The sequence below is a fragment of the Lepus europaeus genome, chromosome 3 (assembly GCF_033115175.1).
Source record: "Lepus europaeus isolate LE1 chromosome 3, mLepTim1.pri, whole genome shotgun sequence".
Classification (NCBI taxonomy): domain Eukaryota; kingdom Metazoa; phylum Chordata; class Mammalia; order Lagomorpha; family Leporidae; genus Lepus; species Lepus europaeus.
Window position 1 is genome coordinate 40,731,065 of NC_084829.1, and position 15,014 is coordinate 40,746,078.

The 15,014-nt window shown below is 58.5% G+C and overlaps 1 protein-coding gene across 1 annotated transcript in view; it reads right to left on the reverse strand.

Annotated features, from left to right (window-relative positions):
* Positions 1 to 851: 851 nt before the first annotated feature.
* LRFN2 (leucine rich repeat and fibronectin type III domain containing 2) overlaps positions 852 to 15,014 on the reverse strand; it is a 30,116-nt gene continuing 15,953 nt past the window's right edge. The window contains exon 2 of the mRNA XM_062187482.1: positions 852 to 1,830. Coding sequence (XP_062043466.1) covers positions 852 to 1,830 — 979 coding nt within the window. The remainder of the gene's footprint in view (positions 1,831 to 15,014) is intronic.

Below are 15,014 nucleotides of genomic sequence, written 5' to 3' on the forward strand. Positions count from 1 at the left end.
AGCCAGCTAGGTTCTTCAGCGGATTATTCAGGGGCTCTGGAGTCTGTCCCAAAGGGCCCTCCTTAAGAGAAGCCCCCTGACCTCACGCACGCTCCTGGGGGCTTCCTGCTCTGGCTGCACAGGAAGGAGACAAAAACTCCCAAGTGAGTCCAGAGACTCCCATACGCCCTGCAGCCCACAGCCCTTCTCCTTGGCACCCTGCAGTGTTGGAAGTGTCCCTTTGTGTGTAAGCCGCTGTGAAGGCTCTGGGGTGTCATGTTTGCAAAGCTCTGGTGACAGTCAGGCCTCGGGGTCGCCCAGGCCTCCCAGTGCGGGGGTGGGAGGGTTGCTGGGACCCATGAGGGCTCTGGAAAGTGGCCTCCAGTCTCCCCCCAAGCAAGTGTGGAAGCAGGGCCCTTCCCGTCTTGTGTCCACTGGCGACACCCGCCCACCCCCGAGGCTGCTGGGAACACGTAGCAAATGAAGAGAAGGAGTCTGGGAAATGGAAAACATAAATTCAGAAATTAAAAAAAAAAAAAGAAAAAACCCACACTGGGACCCACAGCAATCCGAAGCCGCTTGCTGGCACGCTACATCTGTGATGAGAAAGGCGGAGTCTCGCCTCTCCAGCCACTCGGCGCTCAGCGTCCACGCAAGTCCGCATTCCCTGAGCACCCCGGCTGGCTCGGGGACGGGCCTGGGGCAGTGAGGCAGGACACGTGGTTGGGGAGGGAGGGACGAGAGGCCCTGGATGTAAACATCACCATGGAAACCCCACAAAGACTTGCCAGTAAGGATTCTTCCCCTTTCTTCTCCCACCCTGCAGGGGCTGTGAGGGGGAGGGAGCGTCCCCCACCCCACGCACCCCTGGTCTACACTGTGCTCTCCATCACCCACTCGGAGCTGCCGAAAGTGCCCCGGGCCCCCAGCAGGTCACTCTCCTCAAAGGGCAGCAGCATGCCATTGACGGAGAGGCTGCGCTTGGTCCAAATGTTCGAGACCCTCCGAGGGGGACTGTAGCCGCCGGGGGCGCCCCCTCCCGCAGCCACGGCAGCAGCTGCAAAGTCCCCCATGTCAAAGGAGTGGCTGCGCTTGGTCTTGCCCTCCAGGGGCAGAGGGAGCAGGCTCCTGGCGCGGGCTGCCGGTGGCCCCAGCAGTGGCTCTCGGTCCGAGTGGTGGCCCCTGGCCGGTGTCCCAGACCCTCTCCCGGCTGGAGTCCTAGAGTCAAGCAGCTCCTCCTTTCTCTGACTCTTGAGGTCCAGGGAGGCAAAAGCTCCCATCAGCCGATCAATGTTGGGCTTGGGGCGGGTGGCAGGAGGAGGGAGCCTCCAGGGGCCCCGGCCCAGCCCCGCCGCCTCCCCGCTGCCCAGGGAGCTGGAGGAAGAAGAGTCCGTGCCTCGAACCAGGCTGGCGGTGAAGTCGGCGAGCTCGTTCCGCACCACCACCTTGGGCGGCCCCTGGAGCAGCTGCGCAGCAGGTGCACTGGCCAGAGGCGGCGGCTGGGACCCATTGGTCTGTGAGTACGTGTTGCTCACGGCGGCCGCGGCCATCTTGCCGGGGACCTCCTGGTTGCAGACCTTGTAGCGCACCATGAGGATGACGATGAAGACGAGCAGCGTGGCCACAATGATGCCCCCGATGACCAGGATCATGGTGCCGCCCAGGATCTGGCTGTGCATAGACTGGCACTGCGTGTAGTCGGCCTTGGTGAAGAACTGGGCGCATCCCACGATGTTGGTGGCTGTGAGCGTCGTGGCCGTGTCGTCCCACATGGCCAGCACGCACAAGTCATAGCCAGTCCCCGACACCAGGTTGTTGACCAAGAAGGCCTTGTTGGAGGCTGGGATCATCCTGGGGTGGGGCCGGAGGTACACAGAGGGCGAGCAGTGGTAGGGAGAGGAGAGGGGCAAGCGACGAGGATGGAACACAGGGAACAGTGAGGAGGAGAGAGATGAACCATTCCGACCCAGGTAAGGGAACAAGCAGGCAGGTGGAGGTCACGAGGGAGCCACGTGGACAGATGGGTGCCAGAGAGGAGGTGGAGGGAGTGGCAGGGGGGGGCACAGAGACACAAGGTGGCAGGTGTGACGAGCAGGGCAGGAGAGGGGGCACAGTGGATAGAGAGACAGGGGAGGCGTTTAGAGGTGGGGGCAAGAGGGAGGGGGGGAGACTCATGCAGAGTTGGGAGAGGACACACAGAGAGGGGAGGGGGGGAGGGACAGAGGCAGAGAGATTAAGGAGTGAAGAGCAGAGACCCCCCGCCCCTCCCCTCAGCAGCTGCAACTCTTCCCTGGGTCTGTGGGAAGCCGGCGGTGAGTGCCAGGTAGCCCCAGCCCCTTAGCCCACCCCAGCCCCCCAAGGTGCATCAGGACCACCTGTGACATGGAGCCAGCCCGCTCCTGGGGCCGGGCACTGTGCCAGGCACAAGGCCCAGCCCTGAGCAGCCAACACCACCTCCTCTCCAAAGAGGGCTCCCCCGTGGCGCAGGGGGGTCCAAGCAGACAGGACCTGGAGGCAGGGGAGAAGGGACGACCCCTCTGCCACAGGCATGGCAGTCAGGAAGAGGTGGGCCAGCCCCTTCACCTTAGCTCTGTCTCCCCACACTGGGGCCCGTCCATGGCAGCCGGGGGGTCCTGCTCGGACAGAAGCCCAATCGCCACCGTCCTTACCATGCCTTCTGCCATCTGATCGCTCTCAGACACATGTGCAGAAACACGGCCCCGGGGCCTGGAGCCCCTCCCTCCGCTCGCTTCCCCTGCTCCCATCAGCTCCCATCAACCCCTCAAACCTGAGCCAGGCAATGTAATTAAGACCTCAAATAGGAAATGCGAAGCCTGAAGCCTGGAGACTTCCGTCTGGGAGGACCCTAGAGTGCAGGATGAGACCTGACAGACAGATAGCGACAGCCATCACAATGGGGCCTGGGAGGCCGCCCACTGTGCTGCGGGGGAGGCCAGGCCAGAGCAGACCCCGCCCCCATGCTCCCCACCCCGCTGCCCCTAGCACCCGCTGGCAGCAGGCCAGGCCACAAGGAGGACCCAGAAAGGACCCTGCAGGCCGGACCTCCCCGTTTGTTGGCGGCCTCCCCAGCCACATTTGCCACGGACTCCGTGGAAGTCCTCGGCGCTCCCAGCTCACAGAGGAGAAACGGCTGTGGCTCAGAGACGCTAACTTGTCTGAAGTCACACAGCTGGGACTGCTAGGACCAGGCAGCCGGGACTTAACACTAGTTCCTGGGTCCACAGTCTGGGCCTGGTACTCTCTGCGTGACAGCTATGGGAGTAGTTTTCCTCATTTCAATGATGGGTCTGCCTCGGCCCATCCCGTGGCGCAGCGCCACATCTTGCACTCCTCTGTCTGTGCGTGGGCCGCCGGCTGGACAGGGCCCCAGGAGCCCTGTATGGCTGGATCTTCAGGGACACACGTGTTCTCCAAAGCCTGGCTCCTGCCCCCTCGGGGCTAAGAGGGAACTGGAGAGGCAGGAGCTCAGCACACCGAGAGCAGTGACTATCGCAAGAGCAAACCCCAAAAGGCCACCGTGTGCCACTCAACCCACTCAGTCCCCAGCAATTCCCTGAGGTCAGGCATTTTGCAGTTAAGTGAGGCAAAGAGGAACCAGCAGAGCGGCCTCAGTCTGCAGGGGGCGCTGCAGCCCCTTCCCCGGGCATGGACAGTGAAGAGCACAGGCAGCCATGGTGTGAGGCACCCTGGGGCTCCCCAGTCTTGCACTTCGCCCTCTCAGTGACCCCAGGACATGGGGAATGGACCCTGAGCCAGTCAACTCAGTGGCTAGCCACCTTCTCCTGGGAAGCAGACCCCACTGCTAACAAAGAAAGAAGAGCAGTGCCGGGGCTGGCACTGTGGCGTAGCAGGTAAAGCAGCCACCTGCGACACCAACAACCCATACAGGCACCGGGTTCATGTCCTAACAGCCCTGCTTCTGATCCAGCTCCCTGCTGATGCGCCTGGGAAAGCAGTGGGAGATGGCCCCGGTGCTTGGGCCCCTGCACCCACGTGGGAGACCTGGATGAAGCTCCTGGCTTCAGCCTGCTCCATCCCTGGTTGTTGCAGCCATCTGGGGATTGAACCAGCAGATGGAAGATTTCTCTCTCACTCTCACACACCCTCTCTCTCTCTCTCTCTGTAACTCTGCCTTTAGATAAATATTTTTTTAAAAAAAGGGCAGTTAACCTAAGGCTTTATCCTGTGCTGGACACCATCCTGAGATCCTTAGAGGGATCAATTCTCATTTAATCCTCTGTAATTAGGATTATTACCTTCTCCACTTTACAGTTAGGAAACCGAGGTACAGAAAGGTCAAGCCACCTGCCCAAGGATGCCCAGCTAGTAGGTGGCAGAGATGGGACCCACACCCAGAAAGGTGACTCCAGGGCTGTGCTGCTTCTCAGACGCGCCCCATCTTCCTGCCTTCCCTGGGCCACTTTGTGGGGATCCTGCTTCCCTCCTTCTTGCTTCCTTGGTCGGGAAAAGTCATAATGTGATGGAGCTGCATGTGGGCTGTGCTGCTAACGGGGGTGTCCTAGGATCAGGAAGAAGAGGGAAGGCAGCTCCTGGGTCCCCCGTCCCAGGGCTGTGTGTGTGTGCATGTGTATGTGCGCGCGCGTGTGTGTGTGTGTGTGTTGGGGCAGCAGGCACTGGGGGGACTTGAGGGCAGGCAGAGCGTACCACCTCCAAGCAGCCCCTGACACTCAGAGCAGAGCACTGACCTTGTGCTAGGAGGCTCACAGGCATTAGCTCATTCAACCTCCCGACACGCCCCCAAGCAAGTTCCTGTTCCCGTTTACAGAGGGAGAAAGAGAAACCCACTGTGTTTCCCCTGGCGTGATGACAGGGCTGAGAGCAGATTGGATCATTGGGATCCAGAGCCCTCACTCGCTCATCAAAAGTAAGACCACAGGCTGGACCTCCATTCAAGTACTTGGGTTCCTGCCACCCACGGGGAGACCCAAAAGAAGCTCCTGGCTTTGGTCTGGTCTTACCCTGGTTATCGTAGACATTTGAAGAGTGAACCAGGGGGTTAGAGATCTCTCCCTCCACCCCACTTCCTCTCTCTTGCTCACACTCTGCTTTTCCAAAAAAGAAGATAAAAAATAAAAGACAGTCCTTTAAATATCTTTTATAAAAAAGCAAGACCACACCCATCTCCGAGCGGCCAATAGACAAACTGCATTAAACTCACGTGCAAAGGGGACTATGCAAACACCAGTGACTGAAATGGAACTCCAGTCCCATCCACGTGCCCCTGTGCACACACCACCCATCGATCCCCCAGGCTGGATCCTGGGAGCCCAGCCCTGGCCCTTCGCTCCTGCCCACACTCCAGCTCTCCGGCTGGGAGCTTGTGCCTCCCCAACCCCTCCCTGCCCTCAGTTCCACTCGTGGGCTTTTGCGGGCACCTCCCCATTGCGGACCCTGATGGAAGCAACAGCCTCCAAACAGGTTCTCTGTCTCTGCCTCCTTCTCTCTCTGAGTAACTCTGACTTTCAAATAAATAAATCTTTAAAATAAAAAAAGATGGTATTTATTAATGGACAAATTGAAACGAGATGGATAGGGTATGGGAGACCTCGAGAGGATGTGCAGTAACCCAGGGCTGGGAGCTGCTAAGCTGTCTCCACGCTCTTGACTCAGGAAGGGGAGAGCACCACCTAGGTCACTCTGACTCAGGGTGGCCTCAGATGGACGCTGGCACATGGACTGTTTGTCCCTTCTCCCAGATCCACGGAACAAAAATTCAGAGTACATATTAAAGTGTGGTAGCTACTTGACATTGGTTGTCATTTCCAAGTACACAGTGATTTTCTTCTGATAATTTATTTCTATTCTATTCTTTTTAAAAAATGATTTATTTATCTGAAAGGCAGAGAAAGACAGAGAGATCTTCCACACACTGATTCACTCCCCAAATGGCTGCAATTGTCAGGGCTGGGCTATGCCAAAGCCAAGAACCCCAGGCTCCATCCGGATCTCCCATGTGAGTGCAGGGGCCCAGATACTTGGACCATCTCCCACTGTCTTCCCAGGTGCATTAGCAGGGAGCTGGGTGGGAAGCAGAGGCTGGGACTGAAATCTTGAACCAGCGTTCTGGTATAGGATGCTGGCACTGCAGGCGGTGACTTAACCCACTGCGCCTGGTGTTCCTTCTGTAACATTCTTACAAAAGCATCGGTTTGCAACAGACTAGGGGAAAAAAAAAAGAAGTTGCTCCTTCACCATGTATAGCTTGAGAAGCACCTGTCAAGAGCAGCGTTTCCCGGCCTGGGCTCTGTGGACTCACGCACCTGGCTAAGTCGCGGACGTGAGGGACATTGCAGGGTGTTTAGCAGCATCCTGGTTCTCCCTCTCAATTCCAGAACATACCCCAGTAGTCTCCAAACACTGCTGAATGTCCACTGGGGACAAAACTCGCCCCCCTCGAGAGCCACTGTGGAGAAGCAGAAGCTGCCAGGAGCAACTTCACAGGGTCGACCCCAGGCAAATATCACCGTCTGCCTTGCCCCGAGCTTCTGCGGCTACTTTCCATGGCTAAACCCAACCACAAGCCCAAATTCACGGGTGCACGCAGGGCCTGGGCAGAGGGCAGGGTGGAGGAGGGGAGACTGCATTGGAAGGGTCAAAAGAAGGCGACCAGCAGGTCACAGCCCTCTGTGAAAAACATTCCCCAAAGCCTGAGACATTGCTTCCCATGATATAAACCAGCAACATCTCTGTTAGCAGAAAACACGAATTGCTATTTTAAGTGAAGTTGCTCCAACGCGTTAAATTTAATTAAACGCACACGCTCCAAAACACATTGTGAAACTGCAACCCCGAGTCCCTACCCAGGAAAAAACAGCGCAAGCATCCTTTTCTGTGCTTGCGGTTTCTGCCTGCTTTTCCTTGCTCCCTTTGTTAATATTCATTAGGCATTTTTCTCCTTCATTTCAACAAATCTGCAGCAGAGCAGAGAGGGGGACGAAGTCGTAGGAGCATCCCTGTCATCTCACGGTTGCTTCCAGACTACTTTCCACTTGTCACCCGCCCTGTTCTGCAGGGCTGGAAACCACGCTTCCCAGGCTCCCGTGCCTGTCCGCAGGCTCCCTGCCTCGGGCCACCAGGTACAGGTGGCCAGTGGAAGCATCGGGAGCCTGGAAGGTGGGAAGAGAATCCCAAGTCCCATATTTCTTCCTCCTTCCTTCTCCAAGTTTCTCCTTGTCAACCTGCAAAGTCTCCTCCGATTCCAGCTCCTGGCGTTCTATCTCCAGCCACACATCTCTGGCCATGCCCCTCCGGCATCCTTCCAACCCCGGCGGGGACAGGTGACTGGTGGCAGTTCCCTGCTGTTGCTAATCCCCATGATGCCCTCTGGTTGACCCGACAGCAGCTCCAGCCTCCACAGAACCCAATCCTGCCCTCTGTCTCAAACTCTGACTGACACAAGGAGCTAACCTCTGCATTGATGAGAGTATGCTCTCTCTGAACTTGTCATGCTTGCTTTGCACCAGGGCAAAGATGATCCTGCCTTCACACCAGGGCTGAGCAGGGCTCCAGCTTCAGGATGTGCTTAGCTCGCTCCCCACACCACCCATGGCCCCCCGCTGAGCCCACGGCACATAGGGGTTCCTCTTGCCCACATCATGGCTGCCTGGAACCCTGAGATGGGCGCTTCCCCGCGCTCCGCCTGCACAACCTCCCTGGCCTCCTCCATCAGACTGTGTCCACCTCTCCCTGGAGAACAAGGCTGTGCCGCCCCCATCTGCACAGTGCACCTTCCAGGCCTGGGATCTGGCCTAGGGTCAATGCTGAGTAGCCATGAGGGGCCTTCAAAAAGTTCATGGAAAAGTGCAATCCAACAGTAAATTTATTTGCATGCAAAAAAAAAATGTTTTGAAGTCCATGCATGATTTTTTCACACTACGCCTTTCCCGTGAAGATTCTTCCCAGTGCCCCGATGGTTGAGAAGTGAGAGTGAAAGTGCTCTGTGAAACGTGGAGGCCCCCCGAATGTGAGGGGTTTTTTACTGAAACGCATCAGCTGGGTGCCGGTGGCCTGGGGCCCTGGCTGGTCCTGAGCCCTCTCCACAGAGATGTGCGCTGTCTTCCTGGGCTGCCAAAGCCCCGCCCTGGATGTGCATGTAGCTGCGTGTATATGGGGAGTGTGAGGGGATGGGTGCGTGTGCGAGATGTGTGGGGTTCGCCTCGGCATTCAACAGGTGTCATGGGGAGCTGAATGGAGCTATTTGTGAGTGTGTGTGTGTGTGTGTGTTTAACATGCAGCCTGCTCCTGCCTTATGCAAGCAGAGTGTGCCACTCGCTCAGGACGCCGGGCCTCGGGGAGCAGGTGTGGGCTTCGCTTGCGGCTGCTTCTCTGCACCCTGCAGGGGCGCGGGGGAGCCGCAGCCGGTTCTATCGCACGTGTGATTTAGGGAGCACTGACTACCTTCCAGGTCTCTGGCTCTGCACACTCACTCTACTGAGGTCACAATCACCCCCCATATCACAGATGGAGGAACCGAGGCTCGGGCAGGTAGGCGCCTGGCTGAGTTGGCATCACTGGGAAGTGTCTGGGTGCTGACAGCAGGGCCGGCCAGGCCACCAAGCAGGGAGACTGAGGCTAGACGGTAAGTGCCTTGCCCAAGGACTCACTGAGAAGAGGTTTGATTTGAACACGGCACCTTCACCTCTCCTCAGTGAAATCTCGCAATAACCCTGGGCAGCACACTGAATACCTGTGCTCCCATGTCGGGGGCAGTGGGTAATGGAGGCCACCCAGCCAACCGGGGACAGGGATGGGTGCCAGAGACAAGGGCAGTTCCCTTAGCTAGGAACGCATGCTCTGGGAGGTCTGAAGGAAGTGTCGGCGGCACGTGGACATCATAATTTCTAGGCAGAAGGAGCTGCCAGTGCAAAGGCCCTGAGGCAGGAACAGCGAGCAGGCAAAGTGTGGCTAGAACAGGGCTAGAGAGGAGTAGGTTCTGAAGGCCTTGCAGATATGCTCACTGTTGCATTTGCTGGGAGCCAGTGTTGAGAAGGATCCTGAGGCTGTGCCCACGCGCTGTGGGACAGAGTACCCTGAGTCTGGAAGGACCAGGGCTCGTGTTTGCCGTCTCTGGTCCGGAGACCAGTGTAGTGAGGATCATCAGAATTACAAGCTGCAGACTCCTCTGGCATCGGCATCCGGGGCCAAACATGGGCCTTCCCTAAACACGTGGCCCAAGGGGCACCAGGGCCGGGGCGTGGCTGCTCTTCAGGACAGGGTCATCATGGCGCTGCTGTGATCCAGCGAGGGCTGCAAGGATCAGAGGCCTCTTAAAGGCCCGGGCGGTGCCTCCCCTCCCAGCTGTCCACACACAGGGCCGGCCCTCGTTTAGCTCCAGCCCCTGCTTCCCATCTGCAAGCTGCCCCCAACGCCTCAGTTGCCTAAGTCTCATCAAGAAAAGCCCCTGATCAACCCAACGACAAGGCCCCCAGGAACACCAACCATTAGATAAGGAAGTTGATGCAGCCGCACAGTGCAGTGGTTAGAACTGGACGTGGGTTCAAATCCGCCACGTCTTAACCTGCCGGTGCCTTACTATGCCAGAGCCCTGCTCCCTCTGTCACACGGAGCATTCAGGCTCGCAGTTCGCCAGGGTCGCTCCAGCAGCCAACGCATCGTGGTCCGCAGAGGGCCTGGCTCAGTGCCTGGCAGCTGCTGTCACTCGACCCACATAAACACAAAGCAAACGTGTTTCCAACACTGGGGATCCAGGCCTTGTGTGTACTGGGAGCTGGGGGGGGGAGGCTCAGGCAGGGAGAGACCTGAGCTCCACACTCCGGCAGGATACACCCCCACCCCACGTGACTCATTCTGCAAAGCCTTGGCTGAGCCACCAGAGATGCATGAAAATGAGGCCAAAGTGAGCCAAGCCCCGTGGACAGCCTCATCCCCCCAAGCAAGGGGCTTTACTAGGCTGGGACCCTGCTTCTGCTCTCTGATGGGAGGCATGACAGATCTGACGGCACGGCAGAGTTTTTATTTATTTATCTATTTGAGAGACAGAGTTACAGACAGTGAGAGAGTTCTTCCATCTGCTGGTTCACTCCCTAGCTGTGCACCCAGCCCCACCCTCTGTTAATTTTCTACAGCATATGCTTGGTTAGCTTGGAGATGGGGACAGAAATCTTTATTTCATACCAGGAGGAAACACAGAGGAAGGTTTTCCAAGCAAGGGGTGGGGTGGGGAGGAGTGTCTGGAGCTTGGGGGATGGTGCTGGTGTTGGGGTGACCATCGGAACATCAGCAAACACTCCTCTGGCCAGCAGCCTTCCCATGTGTGCTCATAGTCCCAGGTCCTGGGCAGGGTGGCAGTGGGGACGGTGTGGGGCCCAGGCCCCATTTTCCCACCAGCCCTGGCCACGCTCCGGAATCCCTGGAGGAGTTGCCTCCTCCCCTGAGAGCATCGGGGTCAGCCTGGGCTGGGCCTGAGCACCAGTGCTGGGCTGGGCATTCACCCCCTGCACCTGTGTCCAGGGAACACGGGGGCGGGGGCAGAGAAGCACAGGTAGGCAGAGCTTATGTGCATCCACAACTGAGCCCTGGGTCTCTAAACCTCCAGTGAGGGAGGAAGCCAGGAGCCTCGGGTTCCTACCCCAGTTCGGCCGTGCCCTTCTCACCTCACCCGAGCCTCTGCTGGATTTTTTATTTTATTTTAAATATTTATTTCTTTATTTGGAAGGCAGAGTTAGAGAGAGGCAGAGACAGAGAGAGAGAGGGGTCTTCCACCTCTGATTCACTCCCCAGATGGCCGCAATGGTCGGAGCTGTGCCGATCTGAGGCCAGGAGCCAGGAGCTTCTTCCAGGTCTCCCACGTGGGTACAGGGGCCCAAGCACTTGGGCCATCTTCCACTACTTTCCCAGGCCATAGCAGAGAGCTGGATTGGAAGTGGAGCAGCCGGGACATGACCTGGTGCCCATATGGGATGCTGGCACTGCAGGTGGATGCTTAGCCTACTACTCCACAGCACTGGCACCACGGCAAAGCTTTGAGAAGACTGCCAGCCCCAGTGGTCAGCTGAGACCTCTCTCAGTGAGAGCATCTCAGCCAGCTGCCTAGTGCCCCTCAGGGGAGGTCAAAGGCAGGAGGTCGGAGGACAGGCGCTGATACTGGACCACCAGGGTTCAAACCCAGTGCCATTACTGGCCGCTGTGTGGCCCCAACATGCTGCTTAACCTCTCTGTGAAAGGGAAGATGGCAGAGCTCTCCCATGGGGTGGCCTGGAGGACTGAGTTCACCCCTGACATTTGATGGGGTTAAGATGTTGGCTGCGATGCCGGCATCCCATATGAGCGTGGGTTCCAGTCCCGGCTGCTGCACTTCTGATCCGGCTCCCTGCTGATGCACCTGGGACAGCAGCAGAAGATGGCCTGAGTGCTCAGGCCTCTGCACCCATGTGGAAGACCCAGACAGACTTCCAGAATCCTGGCTTTGGTCCAGCCCAACTCTGGCCATCATGGCCATCTAGGGGAATGTACCAGTGAATGGAAGACTGATCTCTCTCCCTCTCAGCTTTTAAATAAATGAAATCTTTTTAAAGAAATTCCCTGATATTTGAATAGGGCGGTGGAAAGGGCTGGCACTTGGGAAAGGCTGACGGACAGGCCATGGCTTTGGGTTTTGTCGTCCGCAGGCTCACGGGCCAGTGGGCAGCATCTGGGGCAGGCTCCGAGTGGGCCAGCACAGCCCCCCGCCCCCTGCTTGCTTTCCTACTTGTTTTCCTGGGGCTGAGGATCCCAGCGGCCCCAGGCACATGCCGGCAGCAGTCAAAGTCTGGGAAGGGATCACAGAGGAGCAAGCATGGCGGTTTGCTGCCGCTGGCCTGGGCTCAGGTCCTGCTCTGGCGCTGGACAGCCGTGTGGCCCTGGCAGCTGACCTCACCGCCGCTGCCGTATTCCACAGGAACACCAGTGCCTACACCCCAGGGACATGGTGAGGGTCAAACAAGGCCAAGTGCACCAAATGCATGGCACGGGGCCTGGTGGGCCCGGTGTGCACGGTCAAGACTTGGCTTTGGGCGACAGTGGTGACATAGACAGTGGCCCTGCAGCTTGGTCTGAGTGCGTTTCTGTAACAGAATACCACAGACTGGGCCATTTATTCAGGAAAAAAAAAACACGGAAGTTTATTTTCTCTCCAAGGCTGAGAAGTCGGGATGAAGGTGCTGGTCTTGGGCTTGGGACGGGCAGTCCTGCTCACTGGCAGGCAGCAGGTGGAATGGCGAGAGAGCTTCCGACCAACCTGCAGCCTCTCGCTGCGGTGAGGGCTCTGTGCCCGTGCCTGAGCCACCTCTTAGAGACGCTAGATCTTTCTACAGTCCCACTGAGCGGTGGGTTGTAACCAGTGACTCCTGGAGGGAACACCAGTACTCAAGCCATTTCCCCACCATGCAGCAAGTCAGCGGGAAAGCAGCCCTGCAGCCTGCCTTTTCCCCAGCCACAGTCTTCTCCCTCTGCCAGGTCAGGAGCTCCTGGAAGCAGCAAAGTGGCTTTGGTGTCTGAAGACCAGGGCCAAGCGGCAGCCCCAGTTCCGGCCAGCTGAGCCGTCTTCACCATGGAGCTAGCATCGTTCAGAGTCTCAGCCCCCCCATCCGTCGGATGGGAATGACAGCACTGTGACCCACCCCCTAAGCGCTACCAGGAAAACCTACTGAGAGGCGAGGCCACCACGCAGGATCTAAGTGGCAGAGCTCTCACAAATGCCGGGTGTCGTGTCCACTAATGAGGGACCTGGCCTTGCAACATGGCCGAGCCTCTCAGCCGCACTTCCTTGGAGGCTGCCCCAAGGCACCACGAGCCTGGGCTGCCTGCTGCCCTGCGGCTTGCTGAGCCACTGTGTCATGCCCCCTGCTGCCTCACCCCATGGAGACATGCCCTCTGTGTGCACCTGCAGCTGGCAGGAGCCACTCAGCGCTTCTCTGGGCTGTGCCGCTGCTGCTGACCCTGCCCAGAGTATAGTGAGCAGACTGGCCAGGAAGGGGTTCATCATGGCTGGAGAGACCTCAGGAGGGCCACAGGGGAGCCACTGCGTCTGGCCTAGGGGAGGCCCTGATAAAACGCCAACCTGGGAGCCAGTGGAAGGGAAGATGGGGGAACAGAGCTGGCCCCACCACCAGACACCGTCATATCCAGGCTGAACAGCCTGGCAAGTCCACTCCCTTCTCTGTGCTCCTGACTACTTCTGGCCTTCTAGAATTCCACCGGAAGGAAGCAAGTGGGTGGGGGAATGCAGGGGCGGTGGGAGTGTGGGGCCAGGTCCCCCAGCCTGAAAACACATAGGACTTAGCCCCAGAGAGACCCGGGCTCTAGGCGCAGATCCCCACCCACAACGCACCGGCCACGTCCTTGGCCCAGGACGTCACTTTCCAGGCCTCGGTCTTCTGATCATACAAGCCGTTGCAGAGTCACCTGAGCACCAGGACCACACACAAAGCCCTGGTGTGCGATGTCACTCCCCAGCGCTTGCTGTCCCGGCGGTGCTTGTCCCTGTCCTCTGTTGTCTTTTCTGTAGACAACATTAACACATCCAACCCACTGCTCTCTGGCAGCGGCAGGAGGGGAGCGAGCTGGAGGCCCGGGCAGTCCTGGGGGCCGGGGTCTCTGTGCTGAGTGGGAAGATGAGCTTAGCCTTAGCCAGGGACTCTGAGCAAGAAGGGGCTGGCTGGCCTGGGGTGGGGTGGGGGCATCATGTGGGTTGAGACTTCGAATCTCTAAAAGCAGCAGCATGATAGCTGCCTTCAGGGCGAGCCAGCTCCTGTGAGCACAATGAGCACAGACCAGAGCGCGACACGCACTTCGGGGGCCCTGGGGAATGGCTGTGTGGGTGTGTCACCGTCTAGGATGGACGTGATTGGGGCAGTGAGCCGCACCCTGGCTCTCAGCGGGAGTCTCTCCAGCACTACTTCTCGGGGTGCGTGATCTGGGGCCCAGGAACTGGCCTGCTCTCCTCCACTCCCTGCTCCGGCTGGGAAGAGGCCCCTCTGGGTGGCAGGTAGACTCAAGGCTGCTCCTCTCACATGTGCGTAGGTGGGATGGTCGGTGAGGCCCAACAGGGAGTGGAGTGAGCTGTATGAGTCCATCAGCTGGGGGATGTGTGCATGTGTGTGTGCGCTTGTGTCTATGCACCTGTTGGCTGGTTGTGTGTGTGTGTGTCCATGGGCTGGTGTGAGTGGGTGTGCTTATGTCTATGCATCTATTGGCTGGTTGTGTGTGTCTCTCCATGGGCTGGTGTGTATGTGTGTCCATGGGCCGGGGTGTGTGTGTGTGCTTGTGCCTATGCATCTATTGACTGGTTGTGTGTGTCTGTCCATTGGCTGGTATATAAGAGTGTGTATATGAGTGTGTGTCCATGGGTGTGTATGTGTGTGTGTGTCTACTGGCCAGTGTGGAAGCAGAAGGGAGCATCCCGAGTAGGCAGAGGGGAGTAGGCTGCAGTCCGGGGCTGTGAGCGCCTGTGAGTGTGTCCGTGACGGGTGAGCATTTGAGACAACATCCTGACAGGGGCCTCCAGGGCTCTGGGAGGCTGGGCCCTGGGCCCTCTGCCCCATCTCCTGCACTCTGTCCATCGCTCCCACACTCTGGCTGCTCCACTGTGCTGAGCTCCCCATTACCCCACAGATGCACCATGGCCTCGGAGCTTTGCCCTGGGCGTCCCCTCCACTGGGCCCTTCCTGCACACCTCTGCTCGGCTCAGCTCCTCCGAGCCTGTGCTGAATGCCTGCTCCTCAGGGAGGCCTGGCTGGGCCACGCTACGAACACCGCCATCCGCCCTGCTGCACTGCCCCCGTGAGCCCGAGGGCTCTGCCTACACCTGTGTCACCCAAATCCCCAGGGTGGCAGCCATCACATCGCTGTGCCTTTGCTCCAGGTTTGTCATTTGTAGCGGGGCGGTGTTCCCAGAAGCATCCGCTTTGCAGCGTGGCTGGGGAGCTGGCAGGAGCCCCTACGAGCAGGGAGCTCAGTGCTTGGCACGTGGCCCCATGGGCATGAGCTAATGCTCC